General features: G+C 40.2%; 1 protein-coding gene across 2 annotated transcripts in view; it reads left to right on the top strand.

Annotated features, from left to right (window-relative positions):
- Nucleotides 1-19,220, top strand: part of LOC145453107 (uncharacterized) — a 39,481-nt gene extending 20,261 nt beyond the window's left edge. For both annotated transcript variants that reach the window (XM_080331177.1, XM_080331104.1), the window contains exons 5-13: nucleotides 2,479-2,583; nucleotides 5,617-5,721; nucleotides 6,814-6,915; nucleotides 7,429-7,584; nucleotides 9,153-9,233; nucleotides 9,394-9,561; nucleotides 9,840-10,035; nucleotides 10,541-10,592; nucleotides 18,851-19,220. In XM_080331177.1, the coding sequence (XP_080187303.1) occupies nucleotides 2,479-2,583; nucleotides 5,617-5,721; nucleotides 6,814-6,915; nucleotides 7,429-7,584; nucleotides 9,153-9,233; nucleotides 9,394-9,561; nucleotides 9,840-10,035; nucleotides 10,541-10,592; nucleotides 18,851-18,866 (981 nt within the window). In that variant the 3' untranslated portion in view covers nucleotides 18,867-19,220. The remainder of the gene's footprint in view (nucleotides 1-2,478; nucleotides 2,584-5,616; nucleotides 5,722-6,813; nucleotides 6,916-7,428; nucleotides 7,585-9,152; nucleotides 9,234-9,393; nucleotides 9,562-9,839; nucleotides 10,036-10,540; nucleotides 10,593-18,850) is intronic.
- Nucleotides 19,221-21,058: the final 1,838 nt, after the last annotated feature.

The following is a 21,058-nucleotide window of genomic DNA, read 5'->3' as shown; positions in this document are numbered from 1 at the left end:
ATACATTAAAGTTACCATACGTCCGGATTTTCCTGGACATGTTCGGAATTTCACTGCTCAAGTTTCGTCCAGGAGGAAATTCTAAAATATGCGTAAATGTTCGGAATTATGAGGGCTGGAAACCGAGCGAGATAGTGTAATGGTGATGCGTCCGGCTTCTCGATCGGTAGGTCGTGGGTTCAATCCCCGGCTGGGTCAAACCACAGACTGGAAAACTGGTATCCGTGGCCGCTAGGCGCTCAGCACTCACGATAGCATGGAGGAGAAAAAAACCGGGGGTGCAATTACCTTACTATAAAGGCTGTATCGCATCTTCGTCGTCACAGCATCTCGATGGTGCAGGCGAAAAAGAATACCCATATCTCTCTCTTTCAAAATATTCTCGTAATAAACAATGTTGGCAGATTTATGCCACTTGAAATTTTACTTAGCGCCGAGATGTATTGTAATATATATCAATATTATTATGAGATCACCTCCCTCGCAAAAATGCAATCGAAAATAAAAAAGATAACCATCATTTATCAAAATAAATCCCATTGTGATCGCAATTATAAGACAACGGTGTATTCCTAGAATTGGTTAGGCCGTTTGAATGCTTTAGTTAAAGACAGAGGTTCTAAACCTGGGGGTCATTTGCTCTTATTATGGGGATGTCGAACGTAATCAGCTTCAAAATTAGGTCCTGAGTAAGTCTGGGCAAGATGACCTTTTGCAGTGATTAGCTTATCAAATTTGAGCATTTTCAAATCAGAAATGGAGTTGCGACCAAAAAGGTCGGAAACCACCGGCTGCGCAGTAGATATGAAGTAATATATGTAAGAACCAATATTATTGACAGAATTCATTCACACAATTTACCAACCAGATGCATTCAGAAACCAGATGCCTAATAAGCCAGTGTTGGGAACAAGTCACTATATCGTGTCACAAGTCATTTCGAGTCATTGCAAATTTTGACTTTAGTCGAGTCAAGTCAATCGATTTTCAAAGGTGACTCGAGTGAAGAAAAGTCATTCGATTTTCGGAGGTAACTCGAGTCAAGACAAGTCATGAGTCAAGTCGCAATTCAAGTCAAGTTGCCTTTTCGTAGTGTGAGGCACGAATACGTCATTGCATTTTGCTAGCTGTCTGAAATACAGATTTAGTGGTCATTGATTCTGAACCGATGAACGAATATAGAGGTGAGTGTACATCCCAGAAAGCGCTGCATCGCTCACATATACGTAATAGAACTGTTAAGTACGTACGTACCCAGTTTATAGTTACCAGCCAAAATATAGAATGGAGAATAGAGAAACGAATTGATAAGATGCAATACATTACCAATTTACATATTGATATGATACAATTCGAGCCTGCGCCAATGGTTGGGGAGTATATAGACTATATTCGAATTCAATTTCAAATGCAACAAGAGTTTTGGCTAAGGCAAGAACAGAGAACAGAAATATATATGTTGGTATTATATTACTTTACTGCTAGTCTACGACAACGTAGGCTGCAAGCTTCGATCAATTCGTTTGCGGTCAATCTATTTGTGAGAGAACAATGGAGTCTCAGTAAAATACACGATCATTGAATGATTGTTCGCTCCCACAGGTTACACCAGCGTTTCGGGAACAATCTGAACATTTTTATCGACACCGATACGCCGAGTCAAGTCAAATCATTTAGTTTAAGCAAAGTGACTGGAGTCAAGTCAAGTCATACGAAAAAGGTTACTCGAGTCTGACTCGAGTCAAGTCATGACTCGAGTCGTCGCAACACTGTAATAAGCCACAGAAAGTTGCATCGATTACCCGATGTTTGGCCTAGGATCAGTGTTGGGCGGTAGATGGCTGAAAAATAATTTTTCTGTCCTGGTTACAACACACAACAACATAACTGCACCGAACTGACAGTATAGCATGGCTGTCAAATACACCACGATTTCATCCGGTCTGTGAAGAAATCACCCTAGCAATCACCTGAGCTCATGTTAAAGATGGCTCAATTCAGGACCTATGTTCCCTTCCTGTTGTATACAGTCGACAGAAAAAGCTTTGTAAATGTGACGTCATATTGACATACATTGTGTTCATATTTCATTGTAAAGCGCGCTAGTAGAAGCTAAAAAGTGTCCATAATTTGAGCCACAAAAATATGATAACCCTACTATACCTAAATAATTATCTACGTCTGGAAATGACCAATATTATTGGAATCTAAATCGGTGCCGATTTTGAAATTATTCCGAATAACGGCGACGAATTCGCATCATACTTCGACGTAAATATGTATCCAAGGAAATTTTATTTGCTGATGAATTTGCTGATATTAAGACCTATATCAATTGTCGCTTTATGATGTACGTTGTATTGAATATCTTCAAGTCATAACGAAAATAGAATACTTCTTAGTTACTCAGTATCTCGACGCAGATGATTTGATTTCATACAAACTTTCACATTTCAATAAATATTTCCAACGTCCCAGGTGAAAAAAGTGGATTTGCGGGCCAACAATTTCTTGGTAACAGCACTACGTTCACTTCTTGGGCATCGTCGAATTGAATCGCTATCTGGAAATTTGGATTGGCAAGTGTGTTCGCTTCTATGATTTAGATGTGTAGTAACTAACATTTAGGCGTTGACCCGTCATTTTATGTGGGCATGCGAAGACTTGTGACGTTATAATCGCTCGCGATTGGGTAAGTCATAGTCGCTAGGCTCAGTAAAATGCACGATCATTGAATGATTGTTCGCTTCCACGGGTTACACTAGCGTTTCGAACAATCTGAACATATGCAAGATACAGTGATTTTTATCGACACCGATACGCCGAGTCAAGTCAAATCATTTAGTTTTAGCAAGGTGACTCGAGTCAAGTCAAGTCATACGAAAAAGGTTACTCGAGTCTGACTCGAGTCAAGTCATGACTCGAGTCGTCGCAACACTGTAATAAGCCACAGAAAGTTGCATCGATTACCCGATGTTTGGCCCAAGATCAGTGTTGGGCAGTAGAGGGCTGAGAAATATTTTTTCTGTCCTGGTTACAACACACAACAACATAACTGCACCGAACTGACAGTATAGCAGGGCTGTCAAATACACTACGATTTCAGCCGGTCTGTGAAGAAATCACCCTAGCAATCACTTGAGCTCATGTTAATGATGGCTCAATTCAGGACCTATGTTCCCTTCCTGTATTCAGTCGACAGAAAAAGCTTTGCAAGTGTTACGTCATATTGACATACATTGGGTTCATATTTCATTGTACAGCCCGCTAGTAGAAGCTAAAAAGTGTCCGTAATTTGAGCCACAAAAATATGATAATTACACCGTGTAACACGATTTTTGTTCCCGGGTTCTAATTGATATTTCCTGATCACTCTCACCTAAAAACTTCCAAAACTCAATATTTTTGTGGTTAGGAGAGTGATTTTTTGAATTTGTTAGTATGTGCAATATTGTGCATTGTTATACTGATTTACCCCATAGGAAATTGATATTTACCAAACTGTCTTTGATCGCTGGTGCATTGTACATGGGAATTTGCACATAACTGTATTAACTGTATCCGAATCAATGTTAAATGGAAATCTAAATAAATCTTTCAGGCTAAAACAGATCAAGTATAAAATCAATTAAAAATGGGATATTTTGCTGGATTTCATCCTGTAACAAGATTTTTGTTCCCAGGTTTCAATTGATATTTTCTGATCTGTCTCACCTGGAAACTTCCAATAATCAATATAGCTGATTCCAAACATTAATTTTGTGGTTGGGAGAGTAATTTTTGTAATTTGCTAGTATGTGCATTGTGCAATATTGTGCATGGTTATACTGATTAGTTCAATAGGAAATGGATATTTACGAAACTGTCTTTGATCGCTGCAAGTCCATTTTTAATCGCTTGGCATCGACTAAGAAGTTATATCTATAAATTTAATAACTAAATATTCCGACGCGTTAGTCGTAGGCTATCGATTGCTTTTTCGCAAAGCAAATTAGAATCAACTTTTGGCTATTTTTCTGTCTGGCATAGGGTTAATTTTGACTTTGCATAATAATAGGCAACGAATTAGAACTTTGGTTAATAAAATCAAATCACAAAGCACAGTCATTGGGTACATGGAAATTTGCACATAAATGTATTAACTGTATCCGAATCGATACCATCGTTAAATGCAAAACTGAATAAATATTTCAGGCTAAAACAGTTCGAGTATAAAATTAATAAAAATGGGATGTTTTTCGGGATTTTCTTTTGTACTCTGCATCTCTACTTTCCCGCATTAGGGCCCAAACATAATCTCCCATCATGCTTTCAATATATAGCCCTTGGTATCTCATTTCAAAAACTTTTATGTCTTGATGCAATCGCTTACCTTGTTCTTAAGAATAAGCTCCCATATTATCTTTGAACTCGTCCAAGTGAGCATCAAGCATATGTGGTTTCATAGGCATTCTGCACCCAATCTTTCCATACGACTTTAACAAATTGGCAACGAGTTAGGCATAGTTATATCCATTATAATTGCCCAAAAACCCATTCGCCACATCTGCAAAGCTAATTCAAGCCTTCTTTTCAACACCATTAAGCATTTGGATAAAATCATTCGACTTGAAAATATTTTTAATTTGTGGGCCAATGAAAACACCAACTTCTACTTTAGCTTCTGATAATTCATGAAACAAGTTCTGGAGAAACTGGAATGCGTCACCACCTTTATCCAATGCTTTCACAAATTGCTTTATAAGGCCAAGTTTAATGTGAAGGGGAGGCATAAGCACTTTGTTTGGGTTAATCCACTGAGTTTGCTATACGTTTTTCTCTCCAAGAAAAAAATCGTTTCGTTTTGGCCATATTCGCTTTTTGTAGTGTTCTGTGGTAGCACTATTTTCCCAAAGGCGGAGGTGCCAAGGATACTCCTTGCATAACCATCAAAAACGCTACCATTTTCAAGTCCCCAATTACCTCCGAGTTATATTAAAAAATATTAAAAAATTATCAATTGCAAATCATAAAATATCAAAACCTCAAAAAGCGACCCTGCAAACAGAAATATCCATAAAAGGGCAAATATTGCAGAGTATATTAACATTTAAAAGTGATTAACATCCATCTTGGATGCTCTTTAGCCATAATTTTGATTTCTTTTCTCAAAAATAGTGCAATTTCATTCTCTAAACCACAAAAGCAAAGTTTATATGGAATAAAGTTGATTTTTGACACTTACTGGTCTTAAGCAATAGGGAAAAATTGGTTAGAACCTGGTAACAAAAAAAAGTTATTTTTTGTTACATTGTGTTATCTACGTCTGGAAATGACCAATATTATTGGAATCTAAATCCGTGCCGATTTTGAAATTATTCCAAATAACGGCGATGAATTCGCATCATACTTCGACGTAAATAAGTATCCAAGGAAATTTTATTTGCTGGTGAGTTTGCTGATATTAAGACCTATATCAATTGTCGCTTTATGATGTACGCCGTATTGAATATCTTTCAGCCTTAATGAAAACAGAATACTTTTTAGTTACTCAGTATCTCGACGCAGATGATTTGATTTCAAACAAACTTTCACATTTAGTTCTCCACATTTCATGAAATATTTCCAACGTCCCAGGTGAAAAAAGTGGATTTTCGTGCCAACAATTTCTCTGCAACAGCACTACGTTCACTTCTTCGGCATCGTCGAATTGAATCGCTATCTGGAAATTTGGATTGGCAAGTGTGTTCGCTTCTATGATTTAGTTGTGTAGTAACTAACATTTAGGCGCTGACCCGTCATTTTATGTGGGCATGCGAAGACTTGTGACGTTACAATCGCTCGCGATTGGGTATGTCATAGTCGCTAGAGAACGCAATTTTTACACGCAATCTGCCACTGATATGAGGTTTCAATATCCATACTGTCTCAATTACATCGAGCTATGTAATCGAATTTAGTGAAATAGTGGATTATGTGGCGTAGCGGCATAAATACGCGCGCTGAGCTCAGGTCGTGACCTCAACAACAAACAATTCATTTAGACCAGACAAATTTTCTTCATTTTTATTCCGTAGCTGTCGACCTGTAGCACGGTCAAGTTATAGGCTTTTATAAGACACCGCTTACACGGATGAGATGACGAGGATGAGCATAGATAAACCTCCTAAGTGTTACCTTGTCACCTCATATAAACGAGCATTTTCGGAGTTTTCGAGTCGCTAATGCCGCAAAATGCCACCACTGGCAATAACGCCAGTAAAATCAGTTACCAATAGATATTGACTCTGGTACTGGCAAAGCAGATAAGACGATGAGAAAGATCAACGCCTTGCTGGCAGAGACCACTCAAGACACCAACAGCTATGCTCATGATGAAGATGCTACTGAAGATGCTGATGTTACGGGTGCTTCTGATTTTACGCAACATGTCGGCTTGGTATTAAAACAGATATCGGACGATTCTAGCCACCAACATTTATCTGCTGGGCTGAACATTTCCCAGTACGTGGATGAAGATCCAGAGCCTCGAATTATTCAGTTGATGAGATTTGCGACCGTACCTTGATTCACATAATTTGCAATGGTCTAGGGCTCATTGTTGTTGTTGTTGCAGTTGTTAGAAGTAAAATAAAATAATAAAAACCAAAAAAAACATGGTTTTTATTATCGAATCGATTTAATCGATCCGAATCAGAGGCAAATTGATATTTACCGGAACCCTAACGTAGAACACATGATGATCTGTGATGTTGTGGTCATCACAGTATCTGTATTATGACGCCACCATATTTGGTAGACCATGCAATGCTGAAATTTATAAACAATATTCAGGTTGTCGAGCTGACAGTAGGGGGATGGTATGTTGAATTGAAGAACGAAGAAGAAGTCATCAAGATAAGTGGTCGCGTTGTTGAGGGACACTTCAACACCAAGGTTGGACATCAAGATTATTTAACTTTGATAACGAGTCCATACTCATGATTTGAATAAACATTTGCTCATTTTATTGGCTTTACTATGCACGAAGCAGTCAAGCAAAAACAGTCACTTATTACAATGGCTTTGCGTTGTAGTGTAGCCACGCTGTGGCTGTAGCCACGTGGCCATGAGCGTTATGAAGACGCGATGCTTTTGTAAGGAATAGTAAGCTAAGAACCTGTGCTAATTGTACATATAAAGTTTTGTTTCACTGTTGAATGTTAAGATTTTTGGTAGGCACTGTACTTTGATTTTCAAATCCCTTCGAAATTTTAGGTTACATCGTTCAAAAACAGATGGATGGAGGTTCTTTCACATCGCCTTCTCCAACAGACAAGCATCATAACCATCGCTTTGTGTGCACTATAGTCATGAACAGTAACATTAATCTCTCATGCTTGATTGTATCTCCGAGAGTTTCTTGTTAGTGTAGATTGTGACATAACTGACAGCATTTATTTGTCACAGGATTCCAATCTATATTTCTATCGGATCCATACCGTAGCAGTGGTTGCATTTCTTGGAAGACTTTTTGATGCGAAATTTATCGAATTGAAAGAACAAAAACAAATGTTGGCCAAGCAGGATGATTTGCGGAATATATCCGAGTGCAAATTAGAAAAGGTATAAGATATATTTTACTCTTACTAGTTATATAGAAAATTCCTCATACTTCTCAATTTCCTTGCGACTTTTGAGCAAATTTCCACCGTTATCGGATTTAGATTTGGGTTTACAATCAAGACGAAATTGATTCTGGATTTGAATTTGAACAGGATTGGGATTTTAAAATTTCAAATCCGCTCATCTCTGGTCGGCAAAAATGTATATTGTCAATAACTGATGCTCAACTTGCGTCTCTAGTATTGCGAGTCAAGCATCGAGTGTACGCAGACGTAGTCAAAGTAATCAACCTTCCTAATCAAGTAGAAATGTAAAACCCCGAAATGCAAAACTAGTCCGAGTGCAAGTAGCAAACGACAGATCTGAAAAGTACTCAAGTAAGTAGTTTCGAAAGGTAGTTTCAGCCGAGGGACACAAATATTCGGCAATGTATCGGTATTGGCTACTTGCAAAATTGAAAAATGCATCTTTGCGACAAACATTGGCGTAGTCAGAGTCGAAAAGCAAAGATGCTTGCTCCAAATCGTGGTGGTTGCCAGGTAGTCAAAATTTAATATGGTAAGCTTCTGTCCGTGCCCAGTTTTACGTAGTTTTTAGTATGTTCTACTGTTTGGGCAAGATTCAGCCTTCGCGTAAACATAAAAGACAGCGGTACATAGCCAGCTTTCATTACAACGATGTTCAGTAACGAAGTACTTCTATTTGTCTTAGTGTTCAAGTATATTTTTCCAATTCGCACTACTTACTCATGTAGTTAAGATTTTGGACATCTACTTCAATTTGACGGTTTTAATTATTTCCAGGCCAATCTATACCTGGATTACTTGCATGTAGTTACTTCTACTTTTTGGGTAGAAATCGACGGCGTTGTTTCGAACTCAGGGACGGGCAACGTACGGCCCACGGATAGATTTTGACTGGCCCGCAAAGAGTTTTCACCCTGAAAGTTAGATTCTATGCTGAAAGTATTGAAAATTTTTGCGTCACAGAATGAATCCAAGTTTGCGAACCAGAGAAAGATGGACATGAAACTACTTGCTCTGTTCTGGTTTGTAGTCCAAAGAACTAGTTGACAACTGTGACCGACCACAGATGCCTGATTGACTTCAACAGCTACTGTTACTAAATTCATTAAATACTGTTTTGGGTCTCTATATTTCAAACTTAATTTTACATTAAACACGATTTATTTCTTCTACAGGTGGATAAATGCACGATTATTGTATATATTCTGTGATTTGGTCTGCCCAGTGCTTCATTTTCCCAGATCCAGCCCGCCAACCGGAGAAGTTGCCCGCCCCTGTTCTAACTACTTGAGTACCGGCGATGACTACTTTGACCAGATCTGCCTATATGATACGTTGGTACAAAACATAGCATATTCATAGGTCTTTGTTTACAAGAAAACATACTCAGTAAAGCGACTAATCCCAATGTAGTATATGCATTCAGAATAATCAAATATTTCTAACGATTCACCGCTGCACCGTAAATATATGAATATTGATATCAATACATGATCACGTTGCGATCATATCATGTTACCAAAAAAATTACATCCTGTTCAGATGAGCAAGATATTGCTTGATTGCACACAAGAAGAGAATGTCGATTGGTCGTTGATTGAAACTAATCTGGAGAAGTATCAGGTACGATTCTTCTTTCGATTTTCGAAATGTTTAAATGCGTTTATTATTCATATCATTTCATTGGGCATCCAACCCGATAATTGCTTTGACGGCTATGTTAAGGTCAGGGAACAATTGACTCAGTAAAATATCCGATTAAAATCTCTCATTCTCATTTAAGGTCGGACTCCTGGATATTGCAGTGAATGGCCAGATTTCCACCGATGATTACAAGAGAATTTTGAAGCGTGGGAAAGCAATTTCCGTTTTTGGCAATATCCGTGCCATGTTTTTTGTTCAGCAGGAGGGTGGATTCAAAAAAATAGTAGAAGCTTGTCAGCAAAAGAAGGTATAGTACTAATCATCCGATATTATTTGAATATTTTGAACGTGCTCTACCCACCATCGCACCTTTATCATTGAATTATGCCGTGCAGTACCCTTTCGAATGCATTAACTTATTGTCCTTGCCCGAGAAAGCTACCGTAGTTACGGAGTTTGTGATTCTTAGTGATAAGTTCATCAAAAGTACCTTGTAACAAATCATAACCCCTGGTGAAAAGGCCAACAATAGCGGTAAGCTTCATTACAATACTCAATATTATAAGTAACATTCTCCCACCGCAGATCGAATATATAAGATGCATACACCGTGGTAGGTGTCGTGCTTCATTCGTTGAGATTGCGTCTCTCGTCAAGAACTCTAATTTGAAGAAAATATCATTGATACACACCAGTGAGGATGATATGTTGAATGCAGACGAATTGCAGACGGTCCAGAAGATTGCAAATGTTCGCGATACTGAGTTGGAAGTTTTAAAAGGTTAGTCATTGTTTAGATAAATTCTAGTTTAGATAACTTATGTTGTTGTTTGTAGTATTCATGATGTTTGCCAACTACTATGGTCATTTACACCAGGCCAATTTTAAGCATTCTTTCCGTAGCTGCCGACTTGTAGTACGGCCCACTTATAGATTTTTATATGACACTGCTTACACGGACGGGATGGCGAGGAGGAGCCTAGATAAACCTTCAACACTTAGGTAGAAATCATGGACTCGATCTCGATCGGACTCGAATCCTACACCCATCGGTGTATTTCAAGATATTAGATAAGAGCAGACACCGTACGCCTACGTACTGTAACTAAACCACTGTGCATCGTAAGACACAAGTCCTTCATGTTTTTGCTTCTTTCAATACGCTCTGAACCCGATCTCATGTTTCAGATATCATGCAATATGTTCAGCAAAATAACACAATTCACGGGATGCATATATCTTTTACTAAAAAGGATTTATACTCTTAAAATTATTTCTCATTTCAGTGTTTAGAGAAACAGATGCCTGGAAGATACTCGACCTCGACTTTCATTACAGGTGAGTAGATGTTGCAAAGTTTGACCGTTCTAAAAATGAGAGATGAGATTTTTTTTCTCCATTCCATGGTTGATCCATTCTCATACACATTCGATTTCAAACAACGGCATTGATTTATTTCGTTGCGACATTTGTATAAATTAAATTAGTATGAAATAATATTTAATGTATTGTCGGATAGTGACGTAATAACGAAGCCATACGTTGTATCAAACCATAGTGTCCTATATGGTGTCGACACAGGCAAATCTCACGCCTCAGTGTAATTGTATCACGTCACAATTTCCATTTGGCTACAGGCAATTTGACGGTCATTTTTGACCGGCTTGCCGAGCATTAAATTTGGTAAAACGGGTATCAATCGAAAGCTGACTATGCACTGATTACGAAAATATATATTTTATTCAGCTCGTGGCCCTGGAACTCCCACAATCAGCCTCAAATTTTTCATTGTTATGGAGATCGGCATTGGGACGCAACAATGCTGTCTGGCGAAACGAGATAGTAGCGCAAGAGAAAAAAAGCCAGACAGCATTGTTGCGTCCCAATGCCAATCTCCATAACAATGAAAAATTCGAGGCTGATTGTGGGAGTTCCAGGGCCACGAGCGGAATAAAATTTAGATTTTCGTAATCAGTGCAGAGTCAGCTTTCGATTGATACACGTTTTGCCAAATTTAATGCTCGGAAAGCCGGTCAAAAATGACCGTCAAATTGCCTGTAGCCAAATGGAAATTGTGACGTGATACAATTTCACTGAGACTTGAGATTTGCCTGTGTCGACACCATATAGGACACTATGATCAAACGAAGCCTCGTTGTAAAAACTTGGTCTATTGCGCAACAGTATAATAGCGCTGTCATGCATTATTTTTGATCGAGTTGAAACATAGTTGTAACTTTACTCCTAGTTTGGGACTGAAAATTGTATGGATAAGACGTAATATTGTATTTGGAAGTACTTCGCGACTGACCGTCTATGCCTAAGTTCATAGGCGCCGAGTGACGGGGTGGCGCACAGAGATGGAAGCGGGCCGGGTGAGCCGGACCCGAACCCGGCCCGAACCCGACAAGTTCAGCCCGAACCCGGCCCGAACCCGACGGTCGAGTTTTGAGCCCGTTTCGGCCCGAAACCAAGTTCAAATAGCAATTTTCAACTGTTGCGAGCAAATAAGCTGATATACGATTCAAATTTCGAGCTTTTCAACGCTTTCAATGCTATCACTTTGTTTTCTTTCGATAGCAATCTTGCATATGGCAAGAGAACTTAATATATCTGAATGAGAATACGCTGAAAACAGCCCCACTGTTGACTTAGTTCCACCATCCTTTTTGCTAAATGTGAACTGTATTAAATGGTTCAATATTAAACTAAATTAAAGAAATAAAGGAATGAAATTGGCCAAGATGAGAAAAAATAGTGTGTTCAAAATACAAGCCAACTTTCATCCATACAAAGGGCGTTGCATTCACACGTTATACGAAGAATTGATTATTTCAATAGCCTCAACAGTTACTGGATACAGTCGGGTTCGTCTCTCAATTTGTAAATGGGTAATGTATTGCATCTTATCAATTCGTTCTCAATCAATTCTCTATTTTGGCTGGTGACTATCAACGTAGTTTACCAGTTCTACGTATATGTGAGCGATACAGCGCCTTCTTGCGTGTATATGCAACTCTATATTCGTTTAGCGGTTCAGAATCAGGGACCACTCAATATGTATTTCAGACAGCTAGCAAAATGCAATGATGCAATCATGCCTCATACTTCGAAATGGCAACTTGACTTGAATTGTGGCTTGACTTGTGACTTGACTTGACTTGACTCGACTTGACTCGAGTCACCTCCGAAAATCGAATGACTTGACTTGACTCGAGTCAGCTTTGAAAATCGATTGACTTGACTTGACTCGAGTCAAAATGCGCAATGACTCGAAATGACTCGTGACTCGAAGGTAGTGACTTGATCCCAACACTGCTATATAACAATACTACCGCTGTCACATAGCCTAATACAATATAAGTTAGTTTCCGTATAGACCTAAAGTAATTCACCATGGACGACAAAATCACTATGGCGCATCTAAAAGCTTTCTTTAATAAATATTAACACCGCCGTAACACATCTATCGATCAATTCTGCTGTGCCACAACGGAAGCCGTCGTCTCATCACCTGCTTCTAGCTGTTCAGTTCAGCATGCCTCATCGAAATTAAAACTAAATTGGTAGTAATCCAGGCTCCAGCATGGTAATCCATCCATCCGTAAGTCATGTTTTCGTCACAATGTGGGCTGATTGCCTGAACAATGATCAATGTCTGGCGTATTTGGGACACTTGTTTACTATTTAGCTGACATTGTTTCATTATTCAATCATAGTCTTCGGGCCGTCTTATAATGAAGTTTATCTGGGTTCGTCCTTCGTATACAATTTATTCACAGATATTGCCATACTTATACGTGATAAGGTATTGGTGTATCTTATATGTAGTTGTGCCACTTTCGAACAAAATTGCAAATCAAATTTGTATATGAAGTCAATGCTTTTCGTAGTGACTATTCGGCCCGATTCAATCCCGATAATTTTTATAACTTTGGGCCCGAACCCGGCCCGAGCCCGGCCCGAACCCGACCCGAAACCGAAAAGCCCGGCCCGACTTCCATCTCTGGTGGCGCAGCCACCCCATGCCACATTATTGAGGTGGCGGCCACCCATACAATAAGATTAAATGCCCGCCGTCTGCGATTTCAAATCATCAGCGCTGTCAATTAGTGAGTCCGTGATAGCGCAAAGTGCCAACTATTTACCATTAACCGATACGCGCGCTAATAATTGAATACGCAGCTTCGTCGGCGACGACAAACTAGTGCTTAAAACGCCCCAATAAATTGTAATCCGTAATTAGTAGGGCAAGTTTTTGCAACTTTTGCAACTTCTTTTAGCAGCTTCCTAAATACTCGAAAGTTATTTAAAATGCTGTTTTAAGCTGTTTGAAGGAATCTTATGATGCAACTTTTTGCAACTTTTGTTCAGCTTTTTTCAGCTCAAACGTCGTTATAAAGAGCAAATAATTGTCGCGCTGTCAGACTTGGAACCCCATTGTGCTGTACGCATAAGTTGAGGAATTACTGATTAGATGCGCAATTTCTCGTTTGCTATCATCTGTGGGCTACTAATTCTCGTCTGCTTTGTACACTCGTATTTCCTCGGTGTCGCTTGTCAGTATTTGATTTGTTATTTATACTGCGCATTGTGCAGTGCACGGTGTTGAATTACGTTGCCAAATATTGATGCAACTCGAGATTCTCGGTGGCGCAAATTCTGAATTTATTCGATTAGTTTGAACGGTAAAGTTCATTGCTGGACGGCTCTATCGAGCCAACCATATCGCGGATCGACGTTCAAACCTTTGGGACATGTATTTATATTGATAACGTCGCGGCATGCGCCCATATTGCTGTTACTGCAATAACATGTGGACAATTAAAAGCGCACCATTTTACGATCAAATTCGACTGACTGATCGGGGCCTACGTAGGCCGTAGGCCCCGGGTTGATATTAACCAGCGCGTTGTCGGCATTAAAACCCCAGAAGCGTTGCCAGAGAGTTTCTCATTTATAACTAGAAATATCGTCCTTTTGAAATGCCAATGCACTAATACGTATTATCGATGCTACGTACTGCAAATTAGCGAGAACCAATTGTATGCGAAATGGATCATCGATATCTCATGTGCACTATCGGCGGTGGTTTGATCTAGCGCGTCCGCATGCAGGCCTGCTACCGTCCGCAGAAACACTTTCGCCAAACAGTAACAATCTCTGAGTGCAATATTGTTTGTGTTTATGTATCTTTTCGATAAAAACTTATGCTCGCGTCTGAACAAATTGTGCTCGTTGCCATTCCCGAATCTGGGTATTTAGGTAAGACACCCTGTAATTGTAATTATTTCAGGTTTGCGGCATGTCCGCAATTTCGCTATCAGCGCAACCTTGCCGGCCGATTGTGCAGTCCGATAAAATTGATCACTACTATGTATTTCGAACAGCGTACTGATGCTGATTTCAGCAAACTAACGATCCTTATTAGATGTACAAGTTCGACCACACGTTCGAAATGTAGATTTCATCGAGCGCTCTGAGACACACCATCTCCTATCGCGATTTGACGACCGAATATACGTTCACCCTCTACAAATTAAAGTGCATCATTTGCATCGATGAGGGCCGCAAGCCGCGTTTAAAATATTTTGTGAACCATTTTTGTGATCAATATTCTCGGAGCGCAAAGTTGAACAGTGTTTTATTGTGTGTGCCTGCTAGTTGGAATTTATTCCAGTGCCCATATTATTATTCCGATTATGCTTTGCGAACGTAAACCGGGAAATGCGGCAATGCATCAAAATCGATGTTTTAATCAGCAACCAATGGTCGCGATGCGAGCTACTCTATATTAAGTAAGAATCCATTCATTCCATTGTGTTGGCGGTAAGGGATAACTGCTGGTTGGCTTTTCTGTATTTCGTGTTCCAGAATTGCCGCGCCGTGTTACTGCCCAGCGACGAATGCCAAGTGCGCGGCAATCAATGACCTAATTTCGTAATCATCTCAGCGGGAGATCGCGTCACGTCACATTGTGCGAAGCGATATGCGTGCACGAACGGATCTCTCTAATTGGTCGCGGCTTCACGTAACACTGATAATACGACTTGTTGAATTGCAACTGAATATTAGCGTCGGAATGGTCATTTCAAAAGGACGGGGTTTTGCGTTTCAAAAAGAGAGAGTTTCGACGCCCCCCTGGCTACGCGCCTGCCGCCACCCCATGCAAAAATAAAAGTCGGCGCCTATGCCTAAGTTGATCTTCAGCAGTAATGCGTAACTTCTATGCATGGTTACTGATGGCATTCATCTGCCGTACATCTTATTTTCTTGGAAGATATATTTGCTTACGAGAAATGGGATTTGACGCGATATTCGCAATATTGATTCGTCGACACGGAGTCAGTCGAAAAATAATCTGACCGCATTGTTTTGCTCTTGGCGTGGGAAATGTAGTTTCTGTTCATAATATTTAGTCACAATTTTTTAGAAACTATAGAAATAGTCATTGTATTAACTCAGGGGCGGGCAACTTCTCCAAGTCGGCGGGCCGGATATAGGAAAATTTAGTACGTGGCGGGCCGGATTGCTGAATCGCTACATTATTCGCCCATTTATCCACGTATACAAGGAAGAAATCGTATTTAATGAATGTATTTCAACGACAGCAATGCAACTTCAAAGCCATTTCTCGCCAATAATGACGAGGACAATGTGGATTTGAGAACAGCACTCTCATACAGCAGGAGTGGCCAATCTTTTTGCGAGTCACGGCCGCATTTCGACTACTCATGTAGCCTACGGCCGCATTCTAGGGAATAGTCGTAATGAAATAGCAGAACGCCAAATACTCATGTTATAGTGTCTATGTCCATTTCCGGCGCACTCCGTACTAATCTATTAAATAATGTAGGCTGTTCATAGTCGCGCCGAGCGCGAAAATTTTTTCAGATTCATTCATGAATTTCGTCATGAAAATTAGTAGTTCTACATATCATTTCTCATCCCATGTGATCAGATTCACCGGTAGAGTTGGTGGAGGGTCGGTCAGGGCAGGCCAATTATTATTAGTCACTTTGTTGCATGCTGCTCTTTGCATGTCTTGACCTCCCGTCAGGATTGTCGGTATAGTGAGGAGAACACGATTCCGAGTTGGTATTTCTATATGTGGCGCATCTGTTCGCAACTGTACTGTGGGGCTCTGATTGCAAAGCGCCAAGATATCAATGCATTAGGATTAAGTAGGTGACGAGATAGCGTGGTTGTTAAACTGTGCGGCCTGTCTATCTCGATATTGAATTCATGCGGGCCGCGGCCTCGAAATTTGAAATTGGCCCGCGACCCGTTTTCAGTTGGCGACACCTGGCATAATCGGTGTCTTACAAAAGTCTATAAGTGTGCGCCGTGCTACAAGTCGACGGTTACGGAATCAAAGAAATATCGGCCTGGTGTAAATGACCATTGTCGTCGACAAACACCATTACCACAAATGACATTAGGGTTCAGTACATCGTAAATGCCGATAATGCAAGTCTTCTCGCTTCGACGAACTTACGCGTAAGCTCCACCCTCGCTCGCTGTGCATACATGTGTATAAAAACATACAATCACTAAAATGTATGTGAGCAAGCAGTGGGGAATCTCGGAAGACTGGGGCCGGCGGGCCACATTATCATGTAAGACGAAAAACTGTCCGCGGGCCGGACAAAATCCCTTCGCGGGCCGGATCCGGCCCGCGGGCCGTATGTTGCCCACCCCTGTATTAACTCGACCAGAAGTTAGACCAATCCCGTAAATTTGATACTCGGATTGCCTGTAACAACGCATCATCGAATAATAGTGGCGCGAGTAGATGCAAATTCGGAATTATATATTACCGTTGTTCATGCCTCCTTCATGGTCTTTCGTTGGCATGATCATTTACTTTTCCAACCCGATCATCATATTATAGATTCGTGAGCCGCTATCAGACACGGCACCGGTGCAAGACCAGCTTTCTATTTCATTCAGCTGAACTATAATAGCGGTATCATGTGGAATGGTAGACAGAGTAACATTTAACAAAAGAGGCATACTAAACTTGGTTTGTGTTGTGGGTACAGATTCTGATCCAAAATAAACTCAGCTGGGTAAATGCAATTTGAGACCACGAAACGGACTTTAAGACAATAGGGAAAGATTAAGGGCGGCTGTTGCCGTAACGTACGTACTTTGAAAATGCGCGTTGCATAGGCTGTAGCGAGCAAATGACTTTGTAAAATGCCGGGTAATGGGCCATAGCAGCACGGCAAAATGTTGGCATAACAGCATTTGGTCACTGCATGTTCCTAACCATACGGAAGACATACAGTCGGACATAGCCTCTTCCCAGGACACAGAGTAGTCACCTCGTCTGAATGCTTCCTTATAATTTACATTTACATAACCTACATAACATACTACCATTTCAACACAAAGCGAGGCGGCGCTGGCCGTATGCTTGACAGGTATGACCATGCAGCGATTGGGTTCCTGTTTCAATCTGATATTGAAAACTGCGGATTCGAGCCAGAATATTATATGACATCTATATTCCCATTTCATATTGGAATTCTCACATACAACAGCAGTGGCGTAGGATCCAGTTGGCGGCGTGCGGTGGCGGCTATGCAGTGTGCGTCCGACGTGGCAGGCTGCAAGGGGCGGCAAAACGAGTCTGCATAGTACGGAGAGATGACTCATCACGAGCTAATTGGTTACGATCCAGACTTTAATCGGTGGTTGTTGTCGACAATATGTTGCACGTGACAAAAGGATTGACAGATTTAAGAAGCTGGTGCGAAGCAGTCAAACCACGTTTGATCGTAATGCAACAGCGTTTGATGTTTTATATTGGTTAGCTAAATCAACCCTACTTGATTCGACACCGTATCTGTGCTTCTGTCTTCAACAGCGTTTGATGTTTTATAATGGTTACCTAAATCAGACCTACTTGATTCGAAACATTATGAATGCTTGTATCTGAAACTTTATCTTACCATTGGTGTTTCAATTGCGGGCTGTGGGGGGAGGTTCGCAAAGCTCACAATGATAAAGCCGTGTTTACGTTCTACTCATGAATGATGATCGCCTATCAGCTCGATCAATTCTTTCTCTAGAAAGAAACTACGTTTAAAAACTTGATTTTAAGATATTATCGCTAGTTTTGCCCTCGGCGAAATTTCGAAAATTCAATTTATAAGCGGCCATTGATCTTTAATTTGCCTAATACATCTGGTCCTCATTTTCGTCTTTTATTTTAGCCTTGACGCAGAGACAGTGAGGACTCCTTCTCAAGCAATATAGAACTTTTTAGATGCGGCACGCCGGCACATTATTTGTAATTGTTTTTATTGAAAAGATTGCTTGAACATGAAACTATTTCAAAACTTGCTGCAGTCTACTCAAGGCGGCATTAAGAACAAGAGCCAAGGCGGCAGCATATATGCTTGTACGCCATTGTATACCAGTACATTGTAACCGTATAATTCATACGATTACAGTGCTGATCCGCAAACATAATCTGTATTTCAGTTGGTATGGTTTAGTGCGGTACTCGCGCACTGTACATCTCCATCTCGTTGTCTACATAGCTTACACGCATGCTTGATTAATGCAGATATCCATCTGTTCAGGATGCGTTCATGGTAGAAGATGGAAATCACAAGAGTGAAGAATTCGTCATCAGCAAAATTATCCTTGTCCGAACAGAATGACTGCGTTATACGTTTTAGAATTTGACCTGACTATTTTATCCATGATTGATGTTGTTGACACGTGATCAACTTGATGATCATATTTATATTGTACCTTTCAGCATATGTAACCACAAAAGTGGCGCGGAGTTTGACAAACACCATGATCATACCAGGAATCATCGATCCGATGCTCGTTTATTTCGCTAATGAATGTTTTACGGTGTATTTTACTGATTTGGTGGATTTGTACTCCAACGGTGTTTCACGATAGTAGAGTTGAAGCTGTCATCATGTAATATTTTATTCATTTGTACGGATTCATTCGCAACCGAAAATGAAAGAGCGCGATATCGGAACAGATGTTATTATCTTCTATGATGATTTATTGTTGCAGTTAGGGTTGCATTCGAAACAAAAATCAATTTAAAACAATATGTTTAAAACAAGGCCATTGTTTAATACATGTTTTTGTGACATCATAGTGGATTAACATTAACAAGTGAAAATATAGGGTAATGATAGCGCTTTCGGCGAAATATATGCGTACTATAGCTGTTGAACCGATTAGTTTGAGGTTTCCAACCATCCCATGTCGTCTATATAGGGTGGTAGTCGTCCTCAATCTCATACAACATGTTATTTGGAAAGTATTTACGCAATTATTGCATGATTTTACAACTTAAAAAAACAAAACAGTTTTGATAGTTTTTAAAGGTCTTTGTTTAAAACACTGTTTAAAACGTTTTTGAAGCAAAGTGTATTAAACACTAATTTGTTTTAAATGCAACTCTATTTGCAATGTATATTTCGATGTAGCCACAGAGGTTTGGTTACTAAGTCATGGGATCTATAATGTTGAAAGTATAATTTTAAGAGCTTCTTGGAGGTACAGAACTTCGATATACAATTGAATATTATATTCATATTGAAATGAACCCGAATATTTTCGGCTGACACTCGTCAGGGATAATTGTCAGCAACTAGTAGAGAATGTGAAGGAACATTGTATATCAACAATCGTATCACAAAATGTGACGTCACCAGCATGAAGTTTTGAATGAGAGAGCGTTCAATGTGCTATTTTTAGTTGGTACACGAACTCCTTTTGTAGACAGAGTTTTGGCTGGTGTATTTTGATAAAAGTCGACTCCAAGGCACACAAATGGAAGTGTGAAGGGCCCCCCTCAACGACGCGAAATCTGTCGTCTCGATAATTGTTCGCACAAATTGGATTATCCAACAGATGTTTGCCGACGGCAAGATCAATTAATCAATCAATCAAGATTAAGCGAATGAGTTAAGAGTGAGCTTTTCCCGAGCGCAAAGCACGTGTTCTGATAAATCTGGGGACATGTTGGTTTATGCGTTCCCGCAGACGCTTTGACGTTCTTCCCACGTATAGCTACAATCACAGTGGCACTTATATTTGTTCACTACATTACTTTGTTGAAGTGCGGGGAGCACGTCTTTGCGTGTCGAAGGTGGCAGTTGTGTAGTCGTAAAAAGCACATTGGTTTTGACTGCGTCATAACACTTCCCGACCGCGACAATCAATTGTTTTTCAAAACGGGTGGAAATGGGACCAATCCAAGGTAGATGGATATAAACATCTTTGGTTGTTCAATACTAGAATATGTGGAATCAACAATCGTTGAGCAATTCTATTCGATTATCCACCAACCCTTACATATGCTCAGTGGCGGCCCTACGATTGGGGGGACCTGGGCGAGACTTCCGGGGGATGGGGGCCCTATTAGTATGTAATCGCCCCCCCCCCCTTTCGCCTACGAAATTAACAGGCATGCAGAGACTTCATGGATGTCGTTATATGGAACTTTAATAACAAATACGGAGATTTGATGATTTACTCATCTGAACGGAATCATCTTCTTGATTGGTACAAGGATTTCCACGTCTATTCGCTACAACCCTTGGAAAAAGCGGTAAAACCAAAGAGGGGGGCCCTTCGACCAGGGGGGCCCCGGGCGACCGCCCACCTCGCCCACCCCAAAAGCCACCACTGCATATGCTATCATGTATCTTCGTGATGTTACCTTCACTATTCTGTTCATACCAGACTTCAACAACTAGAAAATTTTCAGCTTTTCAAAATTAGATCAGAATTAGAATTAGAGCAACATTTTT

This window comes from Botryllus schlosseri, chromosome 1, assembly GCF_051294905.1.
Source record: "Botryllus schlosseri isolate E-star chromosome 1, Bs_hap1, whole genome shotgun sequence".
Lineage (NCBI taxonomy): Eukaryota > Metazoa > Chordata > Ascidiacea > Stolidobranchia > Styelidae > Botryllus > Botryllus schlosseri.
The sequence above is the reverse complement of the archived record's forward strand: the minus strand, read 5'-3'. Positions and strand labels throughout refer to the sequence as shown.